The 25,666-nt window shown below is 33.4% G+C and overlaps 1 protein-coding gene across 1 annotated transcript; it reads left to right on the top strand.

Annotated features, from left to right (window-relative positions):
* The first annotated feature begins 11,148 nt into the window (after positions 1–11,148).
* Positions 11,149–15,013, top strand: LOC107815710 (protein RGF1 INDUCIBLE TRANSCRIPTION FACTOR 1). Its single transcript, XM_075241727.1, has 4 exons — positions 11,149–11,568; positions 13,314–13,388; positions 13,474–13,614; positions 14,419–15,013. The coding sequence occupies exons 1-4, from the start codon at positions 11,392–11,394 to the stop codon at positions 14,749–14,751; spliced, it is 726 nt and encodes a 241-aa protein (XP_075097828.1). The 5' UTR covers positions 11,149–11,391; the 3' UTR covers positions 14,752–15,013.
* The last annotated feature ends 10,653 nt before the right edge of the window (positions 15,014–25,666 follow it).

The raw sequence follows: 25,666 nt of genomic DNA, 5'->3' as shown, positions 1-25,666 counted from the left end.
TTTTGGTGAGAGAGTGTTAAAGCACGAAAAGTGATGCCGTGTATGATTTGTGAGGAAAGAGTGTAAAGCATGAAGGGTGATACTGTGTCGCACGACGTACCATTCCGTTCCGATTATATTCATTATTTGGTAATGACGAGAGTAAAAGCACGAGGGGTGATGCCGTACACATTTTTATTACTTGATTGCTTTGGTGAGGACGAGAGTAAAAGCACGAAGGGTGAAGCCGTGAACATTTTCATTACTTGATTGCTTTGGTGAGGACAAGAGTAAAAGCATGAAGGGTGATGTTGTGCACATTTTCATTACTTGATTGCTTTGGTGAGGACGAGAGTAAAAGCACGAAGGGTGGTGACATGGACTTATTGATTTCTGATTCTTTGTTGATATCTGAGATATGTTGTTTCTTTCAATTACCTGTTGTCTTTCTATTCTAAATTGATAGTTCCCCTGCAGCATGTTACCCCTACCATACTTGACTATATATTACTGTTCTTGTTTCCGTTGTATATAGTTAAATTGCACAAGTTTACTTGGTAGTCTGGTCCTAGCCTCGTCACTACTTCGTCGAGGTTAGACTAGGCACTTACCAGCACATTGGGTTGGTTGTGCTGATACTACACTCTGCACTGTGTGCAGATCCCGAAGCAGCAGCTTTTGCACCGTAGATTGGGTGGCTGTCTTCAGTCCACATGGAGATCCAAGGTAGTGCTGCAGGCGTCCGCAGGCCCTGGCGTCTCCCTATATCCCTTTACTCATGTTTCATTTCTTTAGTTCAAAAACAGTGTATCTTTTATCTTTCAGACTTTGTATGTAGTATTCTTAGATCGTCTGTGAAACTGTGACACCAGTTCTGGGTAGTAGAGGTTCAAACAATTGTATTGGATTCATATTCAGATAATTGATTGCTTTTCTTCCGCTTATAGTAAATTCTGTTGTTTAAATATTATTGCTTCATAATTGTTAAAGAATATAAAATGGGTAAAAAGGTAATTTGCTCAATTGTCGGCTTGCCTAGCTCACATTAATAGGCGTCATCACGACTCTCGAGGGTAGAAAATCCGGGTTGTAACAATGAACTTCCAGCATATTATGCTTGAGCTCTAACATGTGGAAAGTTCCAGCATAATATACTGGAGATTGGAGCACCTGTGTATGAACTTCCAACATATTATACTGGACCGGTTTATTATACTGGAACTCCAGTATATTATGCTGGAACTCCAGTATACTTATGCTGGATCTCCATTATAATATGCTCGAGTTCCAGTATACTTATGCTGGAACTCCATTATAATATACTGGAGTTCCAGTATACTTATGCTGGAACTCCAGTATATTATACTAGAGTATTTTCCGGATGTTGAACAGTATTTTAGTTCAAATTTATCTTTACATGAAAAGAGACTAAATTTGATTACTTTTAAAGCTGTGATTATTTTTGAATGACCACTTATAAATTTGGCTATTTTTGAATTTCACCCGAAAAATGGCGGAAGAGTCGGACATGCTTTCTCAGTCTTCATTCCCGAATACAAAAAATGAAAAGCCCATTCCATAACGCACAATTCCAGCCCAAAGCTAATGAAACATGATCCATTCTACCTACACCAGGTAGCCACTCTAAAGGCTATTTAGGAATTAGCAAATATTTATACAGTAGCATTTCTAGGTGTGAAACATGAGATTCGAATTAGAGAAACTTTCAGAAACCACTATGTTTTAGTGATTATTAGCTAGTTGTAGCTACCATTTACTATATTACTTCCTATAACTATATTTTCAGGTTTTTAGAGTGTATTCGATGTATTTAAGCTACTGTATTCATTAATACAGTAGCATTTCTAGGCGTGAAACAGGCGCAATTCATGGTCTATTCAACTGTTTTTAAACGGAAAGTGAATCAATTAACATAATAGACTCCTAATATAACTCAACAAACTCAATTACAACACACAAAATTTGTATTTTCAGTTATAAAAAAGATTCTCAACCGAAAAATACCCCAAAAACATAGCAATCTTCAGAAAAAATATGCTGAATATTTTTTCCAACCGATAAATACAACAAAAACAGAGCAATTTGAATACATATATACATCTGAATACATAAATTATATTAATTAAAAATATATATGAATACATTCATGGATTATAACGAGACAGTGAATACAATGAAATACACCAAGATATATTGAAATACAATGAAAAAAAAGACAATGAATAGAATGAAATACATGGAGATACAGCGAGATACATTTAAATATATTAACTGAAAATTCAAGTTGCTCAGCCCCAAACTCCGTCGTCTTTGTTCAAGAACAACCCTAGTGTCGTCTCGCCGTCATCGTTGCCTCCGGTTGCGGTTGTTACGCCGGAGAAAATTTCTATATTGCTCGACAATCCAAAAGTCTTCGCCGGAAAACTCTAATTCTGATGCTTTGCCGGAGAGTTCTGGTAGTAAGATGAAGGTGGAAGATGAGAGCGAGAGAGAGAGAATAGATATGGGGTAGTAGCCACCAAACCATTCGCTTCTTCCAATTTTCATGGTTATATAGTATAAAATCAAATTAAAATAAGAAGGCTTAGGCAGAAGGAATTGGTCACCATAGCTGCCATGGCGATTAACTTAGGGTTTCAGCTTTAGATCTAAAGATTTTCTTCTCTCATGAATAGTACTAGAGTTGCTCTAAATTTGGACTACTGGGGAAAGAAGTGTTGGCTCTTTCGTTCTGTGTAGGGGAGACTTGGTAATATAAATTCCAGATTGAGAGTCAAAGCTGCCCGTTTCGATCTGTATTTGGGAGAATCGTGGTTGTATTCATGGAGAAAGACTGGAGTTGAGAGAGAGAGGGGAGAAAAATCTGAAAGAATGAGAGAAAAAAATAATTCAAAGCGTATTTTATGGCTTAAGAGTAGGAGGTGACCATAAATAGATATTTGACTATAAAAATCAAAAGGTAGCTATGAAATATAATTTTTTAAAAGGGTATTTATTTAAAATAAATAAGATATCAACTTTTACTATAGGAGATAAAAATTCCTATTATTTTTTGGAACGGCTAAAAATAAATATTTCTCTTAGTATTCCTCTTTTTTTAAGGCCCATTTTCTTTATGTGTTCAATTATTCAACCATTGAAGGAAATCCATTCGTAGTACGCGTATCCATGTCTGGTCACTGCAGTGTTCTACAGTAATTAATTTTCATCTTGGAAAAAAATAGTGAAATAAATGTGATGTTAGTGCTCAAGCTTTGTTATTACTAAATCATTTTAAAGCCTCTAAGAAATTTGGTGTTTGATTTGAACTATTTTGTTCTTATGGCTAATTATTTGGAGTGCTTTGTGTTCTAACATAATGTATTATGCATGAAATTCTAAAACATACATGCAGATGCAGACAGCTACGAAGCTATGTATGGTGAAGGTGTTCTATTGAATCTCCTTCACAAAAATTGTACTGCGTATATTAAAAAGAAAACTATGTATATATAACTTGTTGAATCTCTTTTAAATAAGGTAAAGCGTGGTGTGTTTTGAGTTACTTGCTAGAATATTTGGTTCCGCCACTAAATACAAATTTCGACCATTATATGTTCGCTCATGAGTACCTACTTATAAGGAAATAAGATTATACTATTTGTCCAAGAATAAGGTAAGACCGTAAGAAAGAAAAATTTAATTCAGTCAGCTAAACTCTGTCAAACTCCTCAATCAATATCAACAAGATGTCATGACCCGTGACCCTGATGCTTCTTTATCCTGTAACAATCTATTGTTCCGATTGCAATCAGTCCTTCTGTTAATGGCTAACCTATCCGCTGTTCGGAAGCCTCTGCCGCGGCCTTCAGTCCGTTCGTAGGGCAAAAACTGGCCCCTCAAAGACCGTCTGTCCATGTCGAAATCGTCTTTTAATTTTTCTCTGTTCTTCTCCCTTCCTTTCGTCGACGATGGAAAGCTAACATAATCATCTTCGATCCTTATCTTTGATTCATACCGATTGTGGACATCCGCCAAAGTTATTGCTTGAAACTCAATCAGACTTTCAATTTTCGGGAAGCGTTTGAACTTATCGAATTCAGTCTCTTAGTGAATGCTTCAATCGCCCACTCATCCAGGACAGCCGGGAGCAACATTCTCTCATTCTGGAATCGGGTAACGAACTCTTCTAGCAAGTCGGATTCTCTTTGCGTAATCCTGAATATGTCGGCCTTTCGGGCATATACTTTCCTGGCCCCAATGTGCCTTGATGAAAAGTCCGCGAGCATCTCAAAGGAGTATATAGAATGCTCTAGTAACAGTGAATACCACATCAAGGCTCCCCTCGTTAGAGTCTTTCAAAATTTCTTCAGCAAAATAGATTTAATTTCGTGAGGAGCTAAATCATTTCTCTTCATCGCCATTGTATAGGTGGTAATATGCTACTGAGGGTTTGAAGTTCCGTCATACTTTGGTACATCAGGCATTTTAAACTGCTTCGGGATCAATTCTGGTGTTGCACTTAGCTTGTATTGCAATTGAGTATACTTCTTTGAGTTCGGACCTTTCAGTACTGGTGGCACGCCCGGGATTTGGTCCATGCGGGCATTCATTTCCCTCATAAACCGTAGTAGTTCATTCTTGAAGGGATCATTTTCATTATTGGGGCCAAATCCGCTCTCCCCAGCCCCATCGGAGCCAACTTTGCCCCTCGGGGTGTTGTTGTCGACCCTCGGTGTTGTTTGATTCGCGGGAGCGCCGGGAGGAATCGGATCTCGTCTATTTGCACTATTTGAAGCCCTCGACAGCACATGCTTCAACTCCGTCATAACCTTATCTTGTCGCGTGAGGTGGCCTAAAATGATCGTCTGTTGCTCTTGCAGGACCCTTACCGCGTCAACGACATATTCCTCCTCAACATCATCGAGAGTTATCTCCCAAATTTATCGATGATATTGCCTGTCATGCATCAGTGTGGCGTCATTCCCCTCGTTGTGGGTGTCACCGATTGAGTCCTCGAAATGAGGCTGATCCCCTCGAACCTTGGGATTATGCGTGTTGTTAACGTCGTTATTTGCCATTTCTTATGATTTTTTCTAAGACAAAATAATCAAAACAAGTTAGTAAAAAAGGCAAGGATCAATTTAATTGCACGGCTGTCTAGGTCCCACCGTGTGCGCTTATTTACTCGTAAAACGGTATAGTTGAATTTATACGTGGTTTCTAGACAAGTGAATTAATTTGATCCTGAAATAATAAAATAATTGAAGAATATCCAATACTTATACTTGATATGGAGACGAAATAGCGAAACAGTAGTTCCGGGAGCAGGGCTTCCGGGCACAACAATAATGAAATCAAAAAGCAAGAAGATAAAATTGTATTAAGCTTTGAATAGAGTGTAGCATAAGTTGGCCAAAAAATTTGTGTTTTTCCAATGATAACTTAGCTCACTATTTATAGCTACGTCTAGGGAAGGAGGTCCTAGGATCGTGCCCTTTTTTAATGTCAATTATGAGGGCCATGAAGATGTAACGTTGAGCATAAATACCAATTTTCTTGTAACGGGCAATCGTATTTAATGCAGTGGAATATTCTCTGTTAAATACCGGGCGAGGAGTATTTATTGCATCTTTATGAGCGTTATTCTTCCCAGTGACAGATGGAACAATTGCCTTCGTCTTGGCCATTCCCCCGTCTTGGCCCCACGTGTCCCTCTTTTTAGACGACCACGTAGCATAAACATATTTTACCCTATACAATCTACTCCTAACTGTTACTTGTGTAAACACCCGAGTTTTACCTTAGATCTTTAAAAAAAAAGATTTGATTAATTAATAATTCATAGGATTAATTTTGATGTTATTATTTAAAACGATAATGTAAATTATTTTCTTTTGGTGTTTTGACTCTTTAATTATATTTTTCATTTTATTTTCTGTTATTTAGTTAAGATAATTAACGAAGAACTTTTTTCTCATTTATTCCGTGTAAATAACTTATTTCGTTTTTAATTTCTTTTGGTGTATAATAAGCACTTCCGTTCTAAATATTCCCTTTTTTTTGTATTATAAACTACTCAAATTTGGGGTAAATAGTGAAATCTTAATTGTTTATGTTATATTTTCTTTTGTGTACTTGTATGATTTAGTCAGGGAAAAAAATAATTTGGTGTTCAAATTTGTATTATTTTTGGGAACGACTAAAAATATACATATCTCTTTTTTCCTCTCCAGTATGGTTCACTGCAGGGTTCTAAAGTAACTGATTTTCCTGTTGGTAAAATCAGTGAAGTATGTTAGTTCTCAAGCTTTGTCATTACTAAAGAAATTTGGTGTTTGATTCGACTATTTTGATCATATGGCTTATTACGAGTGCTTTGTGTACTAACATAATTTATTATGCATGAGATTCTAAAACACACATGCAGATGCAGACACTAGCAAAGCTGGTTCAATTGAATCTCCCTCGTAAATTTGTACTGCGTACAAGTAAAAAAGAAAATTATGTATTGAATCCTTTTTGTATAAAGTAGACTTTAGTGTGGTAATTTTTGAGTTACTTACTAGAATATTGAGCTCCGGGATGCAAATTACGAATTAAAACTTAATAGATTCAAGGTTCTGAACTTCTTGAAGTGAAGGTTTAAAATTTAATATTAAAATACTTTTCAGAAATTTTCACATATGTTTATGTGATATAAGTTTAAAATTAATAGTAGATTGAGGCGAAGCTACATGGTCAGTTGACCATCCTTCGTCGAAAAATTACACTGTGTATATAGGTAGAATATTACGTTTTAAAGGTATATAATATATATTGAACACTCTTTGTCGAGAATTTTTTTTAACTTCTTTCAAATTTGAATATCCTTAAAAAAATTTCTAGCTTCGCCATTGGTGGTTTCCCGAATGCTTTACTTATAAGGAGGTAAGGTAAGAAGAAGAAAATATCAGACTTCTTACATATTAAACTTATATCAACAAAATACGCCGACCAGTCTGTGAAATTCCCTAATGCTTTGGTTCGCCGTTATGCGTTCGATTCTTTGTATAATTCTAACGGCATGTTCTTCTCAACATTAATAAGTTGACATTTTCGTCATTACCAAAAAATGATCACATACAACTCTTCTAATGTATAATTTTTTAATCTTAAGTTACGCAAGTTCCAAAAATAAAAAGACAAAAAAGGACAGCAATTTCTTTTTTCGAGTCATTCAACAACAGGTTTATGCACTTGTTATTGTAGTAGTTCAATGAGGTTTACAAGTTTAGTATATACAATAAAAAATATAAATTACAATTAATACTATAACAAGGACAACTTTGTCATCTGTCCACCAGTCTAAGCTTCCATTTCGAGGAAAAACTAAAATGAGACGAATATGCCAAGTATGATATAAATTTTAAAAAAAAATAAAGAATGACGTTCATTGACAAAAAAGGTGAAAATATATTATTTAAAAAGAGGATGAGAATAATGTCTAATGGGATGCAACTTACAAGGTGTGTGTTCAAATTTGAACAAATTCCCTCTTTTTTCCTTTTTTTTGTTTTGTTTTTTGGTTCAATATATCCTTTAATTCCTTTTATTGCATGATAAGTTTTAGAAAAATGGGCAGGGTATTTGAGAAAAGAAAGATTTTTAAAAGAAATGATCTCACCAATATAGCATCAATATTAGACAAATAATGATAAGAACGAAATTAGACAGAAAAGAATAAAACGGAATTTCCCTCTTAAATTAAACTTCTTAATTGGACAACAATTGAAGCAAAAGAGCTAAGTGCATGATGAATTCCTTAGAAGGGTAAGTTGATGTATAATACGCCCCCGTTAAAAATGATATTATTTCTTTACTAGTCCTTTAATTAATCTTGAACTTTTCACTTACCCTTATGAAAAATTTTACAGTTACAAAAATGTTAAAGAATTTTTAAAATAATGAGTTTTAATTTTTTTTATATACATACAAGAATTATGACATATATCGTCAATTTTTTAGTTTTTTTATAATTAGATTATGGTATATAAATTAAAATCGAGGGAGTAAATAAGTTACGAATGGACAACATTAGAAATAAATGCAGTGTACTGTACCATCCTTTAATTTGTACCAGAGGTTCACGTTTAGAATGGACACTAAAAGAAAAGGTGATAAGACAGAAAAATGGTTTGTTTGAGAAAAGATTTTTCAAGTTTTTCAAAAATATTCGAAGAGCATTTTTGTTTAAGTTGTTTTTTAAGAAGCTTTTCATTAAAAAGAAAATTTAAATGAAGAGGTGATTTGAGGATGTCTCTCATTGAAAAACTCTTTTTTCAATTTCAAACGATTTCTATAAATCTTTAAAATATTAGAACAATCCAAATATATCCTATAACTTCCACTAGCTAAAATCTCTGATTTTTTTGAGTTTGTTTCTTTATTTTAAAGGAACTTATTATATATATATATATATATATATATATATATATATATATATATATATACACACACACACACACACTTTTTGATAGTCATTTATCAGTGAATTATCTCACAATTATATTCCTCAAATATATAGATTCTAAATAATCAAAGAATTTTATTTACATAAATAAAAAGACTAGAGACTAGAATGTAAACCAACCATAAGGTTTTTGTGTGCTCATAGATTAACGGAAACATAATCGTACAACCTTAATGATCAAATAGGTTTGTAATTCAATTCCTAGTCGTTAATCTTTTAGTGTTAGATTTGTAAGTGTTTAGTCAATATTCAAAATAAATTGTCATCTTTGTTTAGTCTCTTTATCTATGCAAGTCTAGTAGTTCGATTGAAAAAGTACATCCCAAAGAGCCTGATAGGAATGATGACAAAGCTGAAGAAAGTAAAGAGTTAAGTTCATTATATCGAACTACAACTATGATATGAATCTTTCGTAATGCAAAATCACTTAAATATTTTTAAGTAAACTCTTTAGATCAATTAATCATGTCTACTCCAACAAGAAAAATAATAAAATCTGTTAATCCATCACTATTCAATTAAGTCAAGAAGAACAGATCGGAAAATTAACGAAAAGACTAAGAGGGCAAGCTTGTACCCATGTCCAGATGCGGAGTCATGATTTCAAGGTTGTGAGTTCAGAATTCTAATCGTTTTAAGTTAATGGGTTCTAAATTAGTAATTTTTACATATTTAATGGATTTTTTAAAACAAATATAAAATTCAGATCAAATCTACTGGGTTCAACCGAACCCGCTCCGGACACTCTAGCTCCGCCCCTGCCCATGTCTCCTCTTCCCCCACCAACCCCAAATGAAGAACCAAAGGACAGCCCAGAGCAAGCATTCTGTAGTCATGTAGGGTTCGGGGACGGGCTGCACTCCTAAAGATATAATTTAAACAATCTACCCTAAAATAAGCATTAGTAACAGCTTCTATTGTTCGAACTTGTGACCCGTCCAAAAACGAAGAACCCAAAGAAAGAAGGAGAATTTTCATAAAGCACTATAGTTTAGAGCCTAGTAACTATAGTTTGCCTTATTACCATTCGTAGCTACTGTTCTATTGTTAACAACTTGTATCACTTGTATTCAAACGTGCAACGAATATAATGTGTCAATTGTATTCGTTTGCGCAACGAATATCACTTGTATCAACGGTATTTGTTCGCTCAATTGTATTTATTTGTGCACGAATACAATATGTATCAACTGTATCCAAGGCGAAATACAAGGGTGTATATAAAGGATACAAGCTATATCGACTGTATACAGGGGTGTATAGAAAAGGATACAACCTATATCAACTGTATTCACTCGCGCAACGAATACAACCAAGGCAAAATATAGAAATACAGAAAAATAAAATGCTCATTTTGAGAGTCAAACTAAAGACCTCCGCTAACTAAGCGAGCATTTTAACCAACTAAGCTACGAGAACATGTTGCTCTCTTATTTCAGTTCAAAACAATTAATCTATTTTTTTATGAATTTGATGTAGAATTTAAATATAGCTGCTAATGATAAATTTGTTAAAAATATAGCTACAAATGATAAATATATTATGTATATCTTGATGTGTCGCGTAATTTGGCAACAAGAAAAAGAAATGCAATTCTCACCGGCTTTCACTTGCGGTTAAGGGGGGGAAAAAGGAGTGTTGGGCTTTAAAGGTGCTAGGATTGTCAAGAAATGGGCTGCTCCAAAATAAACCTGTCCCACAATCAGGATTTGTGTGTTTATTATTTGTGGGGTTTTTTTTTTTTTTTTGTTTTCTGGGTGGGTTGTGGGGGGGGGGGGGGGTGCAGAGATATAAGTACACACAAGTTAATGGCTTTGCAATAGTCATCCCTCACCATGCCCAATTATGACGACTCTTTTTATTATGATTTTGGACATTGCAAATCCAACTTTACTTAATTATAACAAGGGAAAAAAATATATAATTGGAGGAATTTGAACTTTTGGAAAGATCATCAAAAGTCAAAACCACATATTAATATCATGCTACAAGTTCGGACACTAATCCTTTGCAACCTTCTCTATCAACATTCATAGGTTGTTCCCTTGTTATCCAAATTGATTTGTTTCAAGTGATGACCTATCAAACATGGATCTAGTATTTCAACCTTATGAGTTTTAGATTTTACAACGACGACTTCAAGTGTTAATGTCTGCGTTCTAAATTTAATATTTATATATATTTAATAATTTTTTAATACAAATACACTGTTTGAACAACTCATGACTTAGCTTCTGTCTCCGCCCCGGACTTATGTATATGCTAAGGTTTTGAGTTTGATACATTAGATCATGCAATTGTATGCTGGGCAGTGGGCACAACATGAGAAGAGCGAACAAATAGTATTCATAGTAACATTTTATCTTTTATGCTCGCCTTAGTTATAAGACAAGATGGTATAATTTGCGATATATTGATTGTTGTTCCAAGAACATGCTTGACGTGGTATACTTATCAAATGATAGTAATTAGTCCATTTGTCTATACAGTTCTCTATGTACTTGTTAATGTTATTTTTAATTTGTGTACCTTTTTTTAAAAAAAATTATTTATAAATTCTAATCTCTGGACAAAAGAAAAGCAAAAAAGAAGTGGTTTTCTTGGAAGCAGCAATATAAATAGAAGATGGAGGGTCTCTTTAAAACCAAAAGGCCATATTGTACCATAGCCACCCCTCAGTCTCACCATCCCATCAGACCCACACCTCTCCAACCTTATTTAGTTCCTTCTATATATATGTGCTATATAATTCTATTGCATATATACATACATAATTTAGTTGAGTTGAGACCTTCTTTCTCTATATATAGCAGCTACATACTATTTTTCTTACTTTTAATTTGTTAGGAGAATTTAAACAAATTATAAAAAAGAAGAAGAAGAAGAAGAAGGATCATAAGATGGAAGAAATGATGAAACCTGCATGGTTAGAAGGATTAATGGCTGAGAAATTCTTTGCAGGATGTGGGGTCCACGGGAATAGGAGGAAAAATGAGAAAAACATCTTCTGCTTAGAGTGTTGTCAAAGCTTTTGCCCTCACTGTCTTCCTTCTCATCACTCCCATCCTCTTCTCCAGGTCTCCCTCTACACTTAAATTCTTTAAATAAAAATTACATTTATATTACTATTATTATTTCACATAATTATGTAGCAGATAAAACTTTAACTATTCATTTGAGGTTTTTTTTTTTGAGAATTTAATTCTTTACTCCTAAAGCTTCCACTCTTTTATTAACATGTCTTATATATGTGCTATTTTGTTATTTTCTTGAATTTAAATTTCTTTTTCAAGAATAGAAATTGGGGAACTAAGAAGCTTGCTTCATAAGGTAATTCTTGTTAGGTGATATCAAAATTGCTCCTTCTCTTCTTCTTTTGCTTTGTGGCAGGTTGGAAGTGAGAGGGAGGAGAACTGGCTCTAATTTGTGTAAAAAAATATTACTAGAATTTTAAAAAAAATGTATTTGTGAAAATCAAAAGAAGTGATTTTTTTTTGAATTGTTTATTTGTTAAATTAATGAATTTAAACAAAGCAATATAGACATTGAAAATTCATATAATTGTTCCAATTTGCTAGGACTTGAGGTTTAATTGTTGTTGGTACTAGTATTTGTGAAATTATTTATGAGTATATTCCAATTGAAAATTACAACAACAACAACTCAGTGAAATTCTATTAGTGAATTTGGGAAGAATAGTGTTTAGGCGGACCTTATTCTCTCAACTCAAAAAAATATATTTCAATTGAAAATTATTTTCATAAATTAAGTGGATTTGTAGTTGTGGAAGTTAAAGGATAAATGTTTTGGATATTTCCTTACAATCTCCAAGAATCATGTTTGGTTGTATGCTGAATTTCGGTATTGTGTTGTCAATTACTAAAAGTAGTGTGTTGGGAGCTATCGTTCCCTCTTTTTGGAGCTGTTTGCTTTCCTATTTTAGAAGATTTCTTTTACACCCAATTTCCCCCTGCAAAGCTTCCTCACCTGTTGCTTTCAAAGACAGTTTTGACCCAATTCTCAAATTTTTTTTTTTTTTTTCTTAGTTTATTTTGTCTTTTTCAACATTTTCAGTACTCATTTCTGTATGCTTTTCTCTCTCCCAATTCTTTCACTTCATTTATTCACATTTACTTTTCTTGGATTCAAAGTTGACTACCTTGCTTTTTCCTATTAAATTTCAGCTTGTTACTGTAGAGTTTTTCTAATTTAAAACTCTTAGGTAGGAGAATTACATAATCAATGATATAATACCCCTTAAATTTAGTTAAATAAGTACTTTAACCCTATAATTATTTTAAGAGCAAAAGTGTTCTTAAACTTTTTAAGATAGTTATCTTAACACCTTCGTTAATTCTATTAATAAAGTTTTGAAAGAAAATTGCTAATGAAGAGAACTTCCACAGGAAATTTCAGTTATTTAAAGGATAGAACAAAGTGTTGCCAAAACATGTACCTTTCCCATTTACTTGAATTTTCTATGAATTACAGGACAAGGCAAAAAAAAAACTAAAAAACCAAAAAGAACTTTATTTCCTTAATTTTATTTGTTCTGTAAATATCAACTTCCTTTCTTCTCCAAGTTCTGCAGCTCTACTGTAATAAAATTATCGAAGAAATTGCTTGTTTAATTAATTTAAAGATTACCACTTCCTTTGTTCTGGCTAACGAATTACAATTCTTTTGAGTTGGTGACTCGAATTTATTCTTGGTTATGAAAAATAACTATTCTATGAATTGAGACATGAAAAAGGTATAAAACAAATTCAAGAGAAACGTATTAAACATAATTTAATAGTTTGGTTTGTGTTTTCTATTACAGGTGAGAAGATACGTATACCAAGATGTTATAAGATTGGATGACCTTGAGAAGCTAATTGACTGTTCCTACATTCAGGTATTAATTATTGTTAATGGAAATACTTGTAGAATTCGTTATTTAAATGCGTTATAATATGATGATGTTATTATTTGTTTGACAGCCCTACACAATAAACAGTGCCAAAGTTATATTCTTGAACCAGAGAGCACAATCAAGGTCATGCAAGGCTTCTGGCAATTCTTGTTTTACCTGTGACAGAGTTCTTCAGGATCCCTTCAACTTTTGTTCTCTCTCTTGCAAGGTCCACATTCTATTCTTTCTCTTCCCCCTCCCCCCCCCACCCTACCCCAAGTGCAACAAAACCCGCCTCCCGCCCCACCACCTAGTATGCAGAGGCGGACCTAGGATCTTTACGCGATGGGGGCATAGTACTCTGCTTAACCAGTGCCCCCTAAAGGTTTTTAGTGTTCAGGGTGTCAAGTGCTTTAAATTAACTATTTTCAAGGTATATACATATACATATACAAAAAATTTGCCGAAGCTTATGGGTCCGGTAACTCCTCATTGCAACATGTAGGTCCACCTCCGAAAATATGAAACCAAAACAACCATCTCGTATATAGATATTGATTCACAATTTGAATTTGATGGATTCAATTTTAAAAGTTCTGACCATTGAACTAATTATACTTTTGAAATTGCAAAAAATTACTCTTTGTATAGGTTTTAGTGTGTGTGTGCGCACCTCTATATATTACACAATCATGCTTCTATTCGAAAATACTGAATTCAATAGATCCATTGGACACGGATTCCATCTACCTCTTCTCATATATGACATAGTTTTTTGAGAAAGAAATTTTACCACTTTTAAAAATTGTTATATATAACATGAAAAATGAAAATTTAAATATGAATAATTGTTTATCGAAAGTATCACGAAGCTCTACGAATAGCCAGCGTATATATATTCTTACCAAATTTTTATCTTGTTTTTTTATATGGATGGAAAAATTATCGCTACGCATATCAGAAATGTGCATATTACATTTTTAGCCCTGTAAAATAAATAATTATTCAAAATGCAAGCAACACTATGATGCAGGTTGATTATATGGTGTATCAAGGTGAAGATCTATCAAACATTCTCAATAGGTTTGATGAGTCTGACTTTGCACTCTCCCAATTTGAGGGACTCCACGTGGACACCTCTGATTTGCTCGATGAGGAAAGCCAAATTACTCCCAACTCCATCTTAGAAGATCCACTAGAATGCAGAGGCTCATCTTGCTCAAATAATGGCATGGGCAATTCTAGTATTTCACATGATGCCCGTGTGGCGAAAAATAAGAAAAAAAGCAGTGGGTTTTTCCCTGGACTTGTGCTTTCATTGAGCAATAGGAGAAAGGGAGCCCCTCAAAGATCTCCTCTTTCTTGAAAATAAATTAGTGAATATCCTCTAATAAATTACTCCATTTAGTACTTATTGTAATATTACCAGCATTATTAGTTCTCTGGATTTTGTGGGTGCAATTTTATGAAGTTTGTAGCGTCACTCTTAGGTGGGAATTTACCCCAAAGTGATTCCATTGCAAGCCATAGGTTGATATTTAGAGAGGTTTCGACAAGATATTAAGCTCTCTAATTATCACCAATTTTGTACTGGTACGATGGAACTTGAACATATAAAAAATTAGCTTCTATATGATTTTCATTTTGTGGTGAATGACACGTGTAAATTTATTTTCTTTATTGTTCATTTTTATTTTGTTATTTCAGATTTATGATTGCAAATATTGATGTTAACAACAACAACGATCCGGTAAAATTTCACTAATGGAGTTTGGGGAGGATAGCATATACGTAATCCTTATCCCTACCCTAAGGCAGTAGAGAGGTTATTTCCGAAAGACTCTCGGATCAAGAAAACGAAAAGAGGTAATATATCAGTACCGTTAACAGATACCATAGAAATAATAACAACATCATAAAATCAGAAACTAGATGAAAATCAAAAGCAATAGCATACCTATCACTATGAAAAATGAAAGAGCAATGAGAACATGACATTAGCCACTAGCAGCTAAGACAAAAATCATATCAGACTAGCCTCACATAGGTACGAAGTAGACTCAACTACCTCCTAACCTACAACCATAATACTCGACCTTCACAGCTTTCTATCAAGGGGCATGTCCTCGAAAATCTGAAGTCACGCCATGTCCTGCCTGATCACCTCTCCCAAATATTTCTTACGCCGCCCTCCACCTCTTCTCGTGCCTCCAAAGCCAGCCGCTCACACCTTCTTACCAGGGCATCTGGGCTTCTCCTATGTACGTGCCCGAACTATCTGAGCCTCACTTCCCGCATCTTGTCATCAATGGGAGCCAGGCCAAACTTTTCCTGAATATCATCATTCCTAAACTTATCCATTCTCATGTGCCCGAACATCCACCTCAACATCCCCATTTCTGCTACTTTCATCTTCTGGATATGTGAGTTCTTAACTAGCTAAAACTCGGCCTCATACATCATGGTCGGTCTAACTACCGCTCTATAAAACTTACTTTTGAGTATCGGTGGCACTCTCTTGTCACACAAGACTCCAGATGCTAACCTCCATTTTATCTACCCTACCCCAATACGGTGTGTGACAACCCCGTCGATCTCCTCATCCCCCTTGATAACTGACCCAATGTACTTGAAATTGCCTCTACTTGGGATTCAAGCCTCATGTCCACGCCTACTTCCCTCGGCTCGGTGCTGAACTTGCACTACATGTATTCCGTCTTAGTCCTGCTCAGCTTGAAACCCTTAACTCAAGGGCCTATCTCCAAATCTCCAGCCTCTCGTTAACACCGGCTCGCGTCTCATCAATCAAAATTATATCGTTAGTGAATAACATACACCATGGCACCTCCCCTTAAATAAGGTGTGTTAGTACGTCCATTACCATGGCAAATAAGAACGGGTTGAGCGCAGATCCTTGGTGTAACCCTATAACAATCGAAAAATGCTCTAAGTCGCCTCCTACTGTCCTAATTCGAGTCTTAGCTCCATTATACATGCCATTAATCGCCCTAATATAGGCAATCAATACACCTTTTGCCTTCAAACATCTCCAGAAGACCTCTCTAGGAACCTTGTCATACGCTTTCTCCAAATCAATAAAATCCATGTGCAGATCATTTTTCATATCCCTGTATTGTTCCACCAACCCCCTAATAAGGTGGATAGATTCTGTAGTAGAACGACACGGCATGAACTCAAACTGGTTATCGGATATAGACACCGTCCTTCTCACCCTTGCTTTTACCACCATTTCCCAAACTTTCATGGTATGACTCAATAATTTGATACCCCTATAGTGTTGTTACAACTCTGGATATCACCTTTGTTCTTGTTCAACGGAATCCCGGTACTCCAACTCCACTCATCTGACATCCTCTTCGTCCTAAAGATAATATTACCCACTCCAAGCCTGTCTTCCCACACACCTCCAAAATTAAACCAGAATCTCGTCTGGCCCGGTTACTCAGCCCCTACTCATCTTACCCATAGCTCTCACATCCTCCTCAACCTTGATGCGCCTACAGTACCTAAAGTCACGATGACTCTTAGAATGCTCTAATTCACCTAACACAATATCATGATCCCCTTCTTCATTCAGAAGTTTATGAAAGTAAGTCAGTCATCTCTTCTTAATCTCGGCCTCTCCCATCAATACTCTACCGCCCTCGTCTTTGATGCGCCTCATTTGGTCCAAATCCCGAGCCTTCCTCTCTCTCTCTCTCCTTGGCCAGCCGGAATAACTTTTTTTTCCCCGCCTTTGTCCCCCGGTTCCTCTGCATACGACCAAAAGCCGCAGTCTTAGCCTCCGTGACCGCTAGCTTAGCCTCCTTACTACCTTATACCTCTCCTGCACGCTCTGATCTCCTCCTCACCTATGCTCCCTACTAACTTAAGGTACACTGCCTTCTTCGCTTTCACTTTACCTTGGACCACTTCATTAGACCACCAGTCGCCTTTGTGCCCCTCCGTGACCGCCAGCTTAGCCTCCTTACTACCTTATACCTCTCCCTGCACGCTCTGATCTCCTCCTCACCTATGCTCCCTACTAACTTAAGGTACACCGCCTTCTTCGCTTTCACTTTACTTTGGACCACTTCATTAGACCATCAGTCGCCTTTGTGCCCCTCCCTCCCCCCCCTCCGCCATAGTAGCCCGTCGGGACCTCTAACACCTCTCGCAGCCTCCCTTAAACAGTCTGTCGTCGTTAACCACGTAATGCTCGCGTCCCAACTGCTCCTCCAGGCTCCCATAGCTTATAATAAGAAGAGAAAAAAATCTTCTGAATATTGATGTCATTATCAGGTAATCAAGAAATTTTGAGAAAATTATCCCTTATACTCACTTGCAATTTGAATAAAATAAATATGTCTACAATTTTTTTTGTTACTTTTAAAGATTTTTCGTAGTATTATCTCTAGTGATTTAATGTGAAAAAGATTATATTATTAAAATAATAATCATAATGAATTACAAAGCCAAATTTCTGAGATATTTTACATGACACATGAAATTTTTTTACCCCTTTTTATTTCAAACTATGTACTATTTATTTTAATAGCCACATAGTACGGTTCCAAGAGACAAAAAGCAGAACGCGCACCTCGTTATAATAAAAGTGTCATTTCACCGTACACTCTCTTTTAAAGAAAAGTTGCTGTGCTGTTCTTTCTTTTAAATTCCTTTTTTCTAAGTAGTAATTTCTAGCAAAATGCCTCTTATCCGTTAATGATGTTTTGTAGAAAAAAAAAAACTATTCCTCCCGTTCCATTTTAATTGTCAGTTTTAGCTCAAAAAAATTAATCACAAAATAACTGTCAATTTAGAATTTCAAAATTAAATTTGTTAATTATTTTTAATTATACCCTAGGGATCATTTGGTACGAGGAATAAGGTGGAATAAGATATGAGATTAAATTTATATTGTGTTTGGTTGCGGTATAAATTTATACCTCCAACCAAACAAGATATAAATTTAATCCCAGACTTAATCCAAGATATCTCATCTTATCCCACTAAATGTATTTTATCCCATCACTCATGTGGTATAAGTGTTACATCCTGTGTGTCCCAAGATGACGTATAATGAATATGAGACTATATATGATGTTTGGATAGAAAATATAATGTTTGAGAAAATCGGATTTAAGTTGCGGAAAAACCGACTAAGGATTTACCTCGTAACAAAGCTTTTTGAGCAATACATTTCGTGTACTCTATGGGATCTTTTTGGGACATAGAGCCCGTTTAGGGTAGCTGATTGTAAATAGTTGATAAGCTTAAGTGCTGGGAAAAAAAAATTAAGTATTGAAACTGATTTTTAAAATAATCATTTACGTATTTGGATAGAAGTGCTGAAACTGATAATAAGCAGTTGATGTGTTTGATTAAAAAGTGTTGATAAGCTATTCTTTTATTAAAATGACTAAAATACCCTTGAATATTTTTCAAAAGATTAAAAATTAAAAAAAATTCATAAAGAAAAGAATTAGTAACGAATAAGGAATGAAGAGAACGTCAAGAAATTTATTTTGGGAAAAGTATTTTGTTAATTAGAAAATATTATTAAGGATAAACTAGTAAAAGTGTTGGTCAAATTAAAAGTGTTATAAGTTGAAAAGTCATAAGTTAGGGTGACCAACTTATGACTTATGCCTGAATTTAGCTTATAAGCACTTCGAGTGTTTACCAAACGTGTAGATAAGCCAAAAGGTGCTTATAAGCCAGTTTGACCAGCTTATAAGCTGAGCCAAACACCCTCATATTATATACCAAATCGAAGGTCTTGGAATGTAGTTTCCAATGCTCTTAACCGTTCGTTCATACGATATCCGGATAAAAAAATATAAGCATCGGAAGATGAGCCAATACTAGAGTGCCTATTTAGCACCTCTTAGACTTTTCAAAAGTTGATATATAGGTTTTAAGTTGCCTCTCTCTTCATTTTTACATATAACACGACCATAGAACACTCATAAAACGTATCCTTGGTACTAAATTTATACTATGTTTGGTTGATGGTATAAATTATTCTCGAAATAAAATTATACCTTCAACCAAATATAGTATAAACTTAGTCCCATATTAATCCTAAGTATCCCGTCTTATCCCACTTTATCCTATTAAACTTGGTATTATTTTATCTCACATCTCTTGTGTGTATAAATTAGTCCAGTGATTATATCCCACGATTATAATACCAGGATAATTTAGTCCGAAATGACCCCTTAGTGTTAAAGAAGTAGTAGTTCTTTTTTCATATTGCTCAGTCTCAAAAAGCATTTAATAGGAATAACTAAGTAAACTTGTATATTGTATTTTTTAAAATAGACGTGTAAAAAGCTAAAAATACACTAAAATGGAATATAGGGAGTATATCAAGAATTAGATGAAAAACTAGACCTTTCAGAATTCGTTAAAATAAGGTGAAGAAAGATATTTACAGAATGAGTAGCAATTCTAATTTTTTATGTGACTACAAACTTTTTCAACTAGTCGGACTTAAAGATTTAGAGCTTTGATTTTTTTTTCTTTTCCTTTTTTTTTTTTGATTTGTAAGAACTTCTCTTGAAATGGGCCCGAAACAACTCCAATTCCATTTAAGGGGTATTATCACTTTTAATTCGCATAAGAAATTATTTATATCTGATAGCCAAAAAAGTATATAAATTTTTTATAATTTTTGTATATAACATACATAATATATATATATATATATATATATACATATATATATATACACAAACACAAACATATTTTGGATTATTACTTTTACAATAGCTATATATTATCATTTTTTCTCGATTTAATTGTGCCAATAGTTATCGAATCGGGAGGGTTATAAAAAGAAAGCACTGCTTTTCGCATGTCGTTAAGTCGTAACAACAACAAAAGATTATACTGAAATTTCATTTTCGTAATCCTAAAAGGGAGACATTTGAGTTGGATTTAATCTCAAGGGAATTTGTAGTAGTGACAAATGGGAATGTCTTAATGAGGAGTCAATTACTCAAATGGTCACTTAACTATCTCAAATTATCTCTTAAAGTCATTTTTTTTTATTTGTAACAGCAAAGTCATTGAACTATGTCTATTGCACTCATAAGGTCACTCAACTAGAATTTCAAAATTTTGGATTGCCAAATACCTATTTTACCCTTTAAATTATAAATATTTATCATCTTTTATTTTTTTATTTTTTTTAATATTATGATTTTTCTTTTTAATTTATATTATGGACTTACCTATAGAATAAATAAATATTATTTATAAATTAAAAAAATAAAAATTATTTAAGCATTTATAATGCTGGAATAACAAAATAATGAGCATAGTAAAAGAATTAATTAGAATAATTTATTGGTAATAATTTTAGTATTAACAACAACAATTCAAAAATTTATTTATACAATTCAGAATGAAAGAAAATAAAAGTTGTAAAATATATATCCATGCACGTAATATAAAATAGTTATTTAAATAAAAGTATTTTTATAATATACATTATGTATTTTTGAACATTATGCTCAATTATATTATATATATTCCATGCACGACTTAACATAGCATATTTTACCCTATACAGATAGTCCCCCTGCTTTTCAGTAATATAACTTTGTATCATCGGAAAGTTGGTAGAAACATAATAATATAATTGAGCATAATTTTCAAGAATATATAATGTATATTATAAAAATACTTTTATTTAAATAATTATTTTTATATTACGTGAATGGAATACATATTTTACAACCTTTATTTTCTTTCATTCTGAATTGTGTAAATAAATCTTAATTTTTTTTTGCTAATACTAAAATTATTATTACTAACAAATTATTCTAATTAATATTTTTTACTATGCTCATTATTTTGTTATTCCAGCATTATATATGCTTAAATACTTTTTATATTTTTAATTTATAAATAATATTTTTTTATTCTATAGGTAAATAATATAAATTAAAAAGGGAAAATTATTATATTAAAAAGTTTTAAAAAAATAAAAAGAAGATAAATATTTATAATTTAGAGGGTAAAATAGGTATTTGGCAACCCAAAATTTGAAAAATCTAGTTGAGTGACCTTCTGAGTGCAATAGACATAGTCCAGTGACTTTGGTATTACAAACGAAAGTAAAGTGACTTTAGGAGATAATTTAGGATAGTTGAGTGACCATTTGAGGAATGGACTCTTTAACGAGTGATATGGTTTGTGACACTTCCTGGATAGAAGCCACATGTTAACTTATATGTGGACTATAGCATGTGGTTAGGACCGCTCCACTATGTATTTCACATGCTTGTCATATGTTTCCTCTAATAATTGAACCAAGCTAAGCTTCTTAGCCTACTTAAGTGGCATCACTAGGGAATCGCCATCTGTCCAAAAACTATAACCTCAGATTGTCTTCCACAATTTCCTTTTTCTTTTCGTTTGTGTTGATTTTTTTTATTATTATTATTTATATACAAAAGACACAAGAATTCTTTAAATTCAATAATGTTCTTGGTCAATTAAGAGTCCTCCTTTTCCCCTTCCCGACAAATCCCTCTTCTTTTATTCTTCTTTTCAAAGTTAATTCCAATGTGGTATCAGTAAAATATATGCTCTGTTTTATTAAGAATAGTAAGGGGTAGTTTGGTTGGGAAATAAGTCATCTCGAAATTAATTATTTTTTTTTTATGAGAATAAAAAATTATTACAATTTCGAGATTAATTACACCACAATTTTATCACAATCAAATAAAGGATAAACTCATCTCAAATTTAATTTCGGAATTAATTACGCCTTATCCCTCGTAAGTCGTACCAAAAGAGCCCTAAGAGATCATTATTGCAAATTTATTACTCCCCCTTTCATTAATATTTTACTTTTAAAGATTTAAGTGACTTTATTTTATAAGATCCTATCGTACTTGCTTCATGTTTTACATGATTATATCTTACCTAAAATTCCTATCGATTCTTGATTTACATGGTATGAAAAGTTAAAAGTTCTTTTTAACCATTTGGCATTTGAAATGTACTAGATAGACTAGTTTGGATTTGGATGCGTGGAGTCAAATAAAAGAGGATACTTTTCTGCCTAGAGCTTTTTTTCTGCCAAGAGCGAATGAAGTGGTGAAAAAGGAAGGAAGGAAGAATGAATTAGAAAAAAAATTGACAAAAGAAAATATTGGATTGATAAATGGGCCTCCAAAGTCATGAGCTCCATAACCTTGCCATACAAATATTGCAGAGGCAGAAACAAATTATTGTCTTCAATGTGCATTCCAAGGTACTAATCAAAGGCCATTTTTAGACTTCTGTAATACTGTTAGTACTTAATTAGTATTAAGGGACCTAGGATTTAATTGTTGGAGATCGTACTTATATGAGAAAGGATGATTTTAGGGCAAATGAAACCCGTTGATTTAGTATGGTTGTCGGAAGGGGGGATCTTGGTCTCCTTTCAACAACAATAACTAAGTCACTGTTATTTTATAAATGGGGTTTGGAGAGAGTAATAAATACGCATACCTTAATTTTATCCAAAGAAGTATTTCCCCGGTCTAAAATAAGTGATTTTTTGGTTTTTTCTTGTGGTCCAAAATAAGTAATTTATTCAGATTTCAAGAATGAATTAATTATTTTTTTCCTACATTGCCCTTGGAGTAATTAATGTTTGGAATATGTGTTAGGCGTGTTTATATGAAGAGATAGTAAAGGTTAATACAGTCAAGTTCATTGTTAATTAATGTTAAAAGATAAATTTCTTAATCTGTGTGAATACAACAAAAAATCACTTACTTTTGGACCGGAGGGAGTAGAGAGTAGTGGGGAGGGTAGTGGTCGCACTCCTTTCAAGGAGTAATAAGTTAGAGTAAACACAAGGAAATTTGGAAAATTTTATTTTGTCTCGTACAACTGACACTAGTTGTATGAGACAATTTTTTGTCTCATTATTTTGTGGGCACACATTTTTGTGGACCAAAAGTGTAAGATTGGAGTCCATAAATTTATGAGACAAAAATGAGCTTCATACAACTATTCTCAGTTGTATGGGACACAAAATAAAACTTGTCAGAAAATTTATCTCAAGGTAGAATCTTGTTTGATGCATATTACACTAGGTTTTTTGTTATCCTTGACTTTTGTCATCACTAGCAGAGAGAACCGAAAAGGGAGGACATAGAGATACCTTTTCAACCTCATTTTCACATTTTTTTTCCCTTCATCTTTTTCCCTATCTTCGTATCACTTGTGAAATTACATTAAATTTATTATTATTGTATCTTTTTCCCTTTGAATAGTGTAAGCTTTTGTAAATTGAAAGGAAGAGAGTAGTGATTAGTAATATTTACTCACTACTCTAAAAAGTTGACTTTATGAATAGTCTAGTATAAGGACAGTTTGGTCATAGATTTTGTCAAAATCTATTTGAGATTTTTTTGGCAAATACATATTTGGCTATAGATTTTATCTACATTTTGTCAAATTTTCAAAACCCAACTGGTTTTAGCCCAAAATATCACTATTATATTTTTTAAAAATTGTCCCAAACTTTTGTATTTTATAAAAGAGTCCACCATTTATTATTTTGTAACAATGCTGCTTCGTTTTCTCGGACATCTGATAGTGTATTATATAGTTCATTATAAAAATGATAATTTTGTATCAAATTTATTTATGTTCAGGACTGTGGTTTGCGATAATATAATGAATGTTATTAATAAATGTATTGTTGGGTATTTGTGATAGTTTTTAGAACTTGTGGGTATAAGTCATGTTTCATATTTTTTTCAACAAAAAAAAGTGAAATATGTTCTGAAAACTTATGTCCAAACACATTTTCATCTACAAACTAAATTTCACTCAAATCAAAATTTTTAAAATAAATTTGAAAATCTATGGTCAAACGCTAACTAAGTCTGTTGGCAAAGGTTTAAGAGAAGTAGAAAGAGCTTTTGGAAGTGCGCAAGGAAATTCTCTTACATCGTGTAGTCAACAAAAGTGTTAAAAAGATTTTAAAGCTTTGAATTCTACTCTTTTGGGAATAATGTAGCTTCAATTGTAATTACTTCTTTTCTTATTTGAATAACTATCTACTGCATTAAGAATTTAGGTATGGCATTTTTCTTCCCTTATCAAAATTGTGTAATTGAGCATTTGAAAATTTTGAGTTCGAGAACTAAAAATAAAAAACTCTCGTAAAGAGCGCTTGCTTTATCCCTTTTAGTAGATCATATTTAATGGAGTTAGAATTTGAAATTTATGAATTCTAAACTTATAACCGAACTCATAACTTGTTTTAATTGTTGGGTTCGCAAAAAAATATTATACATAATCAATGAATTTCCTAATACATATACAAAATTTAAATAATTTTTTTTGGATTCGTCGGAAGTGGTAGTGAAGTGAGTAGGTTTGGAATGAAAAAAGAATGTAATTGAAGAAAGGGATTGGATAAAAGGGGGAGGTGGAGGCAGGGCCAATGCAACTACTAATATTACCTGTATATGCTTGGCAAGAAGTGCTCTCAAATCAACAATGAAACTCTACAGCTTGACAGAATAACTGAGGAGAGAGCAGAGGACTGAGGAGGGGCAAATGGACCTATGGGCAATGGGGACCATCCCATCAAACAAAATCACCTTATGCAGTTTTGGTCTGCAGGTCTATCAAATAGGTTAAAACTGTTGCTTCTTCCATTGGTCTCCCTTTTGTACTCAATCCAAGATACTGTCTCCAGAAATGAGGTCATCTCTCCCCAAACATGATTAATTACACAAAGTATATTCAATCAATTTTCTGCTCAAACACATACTCCATTATCCTTTAATTTTTTAACTATTTGCAAGACCTCATTTTTTTTTGGTATTTTATGTAATATAATTATATTTAAATCCACAAATGATCAAGTTTGTTCCTTGTGTAAATTAGCACAAGCAAGTTTCTGCTCCCATTCTTGGTAACAAAACTCATATTACAACCATCTTAGAAAGCCTAATCAAATCCTAAGGGGTAGTCCCCCTCCCCCCCCCCCCCGCAAAAAAAATATTTAACTCCACTACATAACCTACACTTATTACACATGTTTTTTTCTAACAATCTATCATATCTACTCAACTCATAAGCATTTAGCTAAAAATTCCCTATATGCTATAAACCAATTTCAGATTAAGTAAATGCTCAATCCAAGTGAAATCCTAATACGAAATTCATGGAGCAAACTCTAGAATATTACGTAAGAAAAATGGGCGTTCATTATTAAATATGTTATTTATATTTAAATATTCGGGTTT

This window comes from Nicotiana tabacum, chromosome 3 (assembly GCF_000715075.1).
Source record: "Nicotiana tabacum cultivar K326 chromosome 3, ASM71507v2, whole genome shotgun sequence".
In the NCBI taxonomy this organism is placed as follows: domain Eukaryota; kingdom Viridiplantae; phylum Streptophyta; class Magnoliopsida; order Solanales; family Solanaceae; genus Nicotiana; species Nicotiana tabacum.
Note: the sequence above shows the minus strand (reverse complement) of the source record. Positions and strands in the feature narration are given on the sequence as shown.

What these genes read in the sequence shown, in the direction of transcription:
- LOC107815710 (XM_075241727.1), top strand. Translation starts at nt 11,392, where the DNA reads ATGGAAGAAATGATGAAACCTGCATGGTTAGAAGGATTAATGGCTGAG. An exon ending in TTGACTGTTCCTACATTCAG is followed by an intron (nt 13,389 to 13,473) that starts GTATTAATTATT and finishes TTTGTTTGACAG; the next exon opens with CCCTACACAATAAACAGTGC. An exon ending in TTTGTTCTCTCTCTTGCAAG is followed by an intron (nt 13,615 to 14,418) that starts GTCCACATTCTA and finishes ACTATGATGCAG; the next exon opens with GTTGATTATATGGTGTATCA.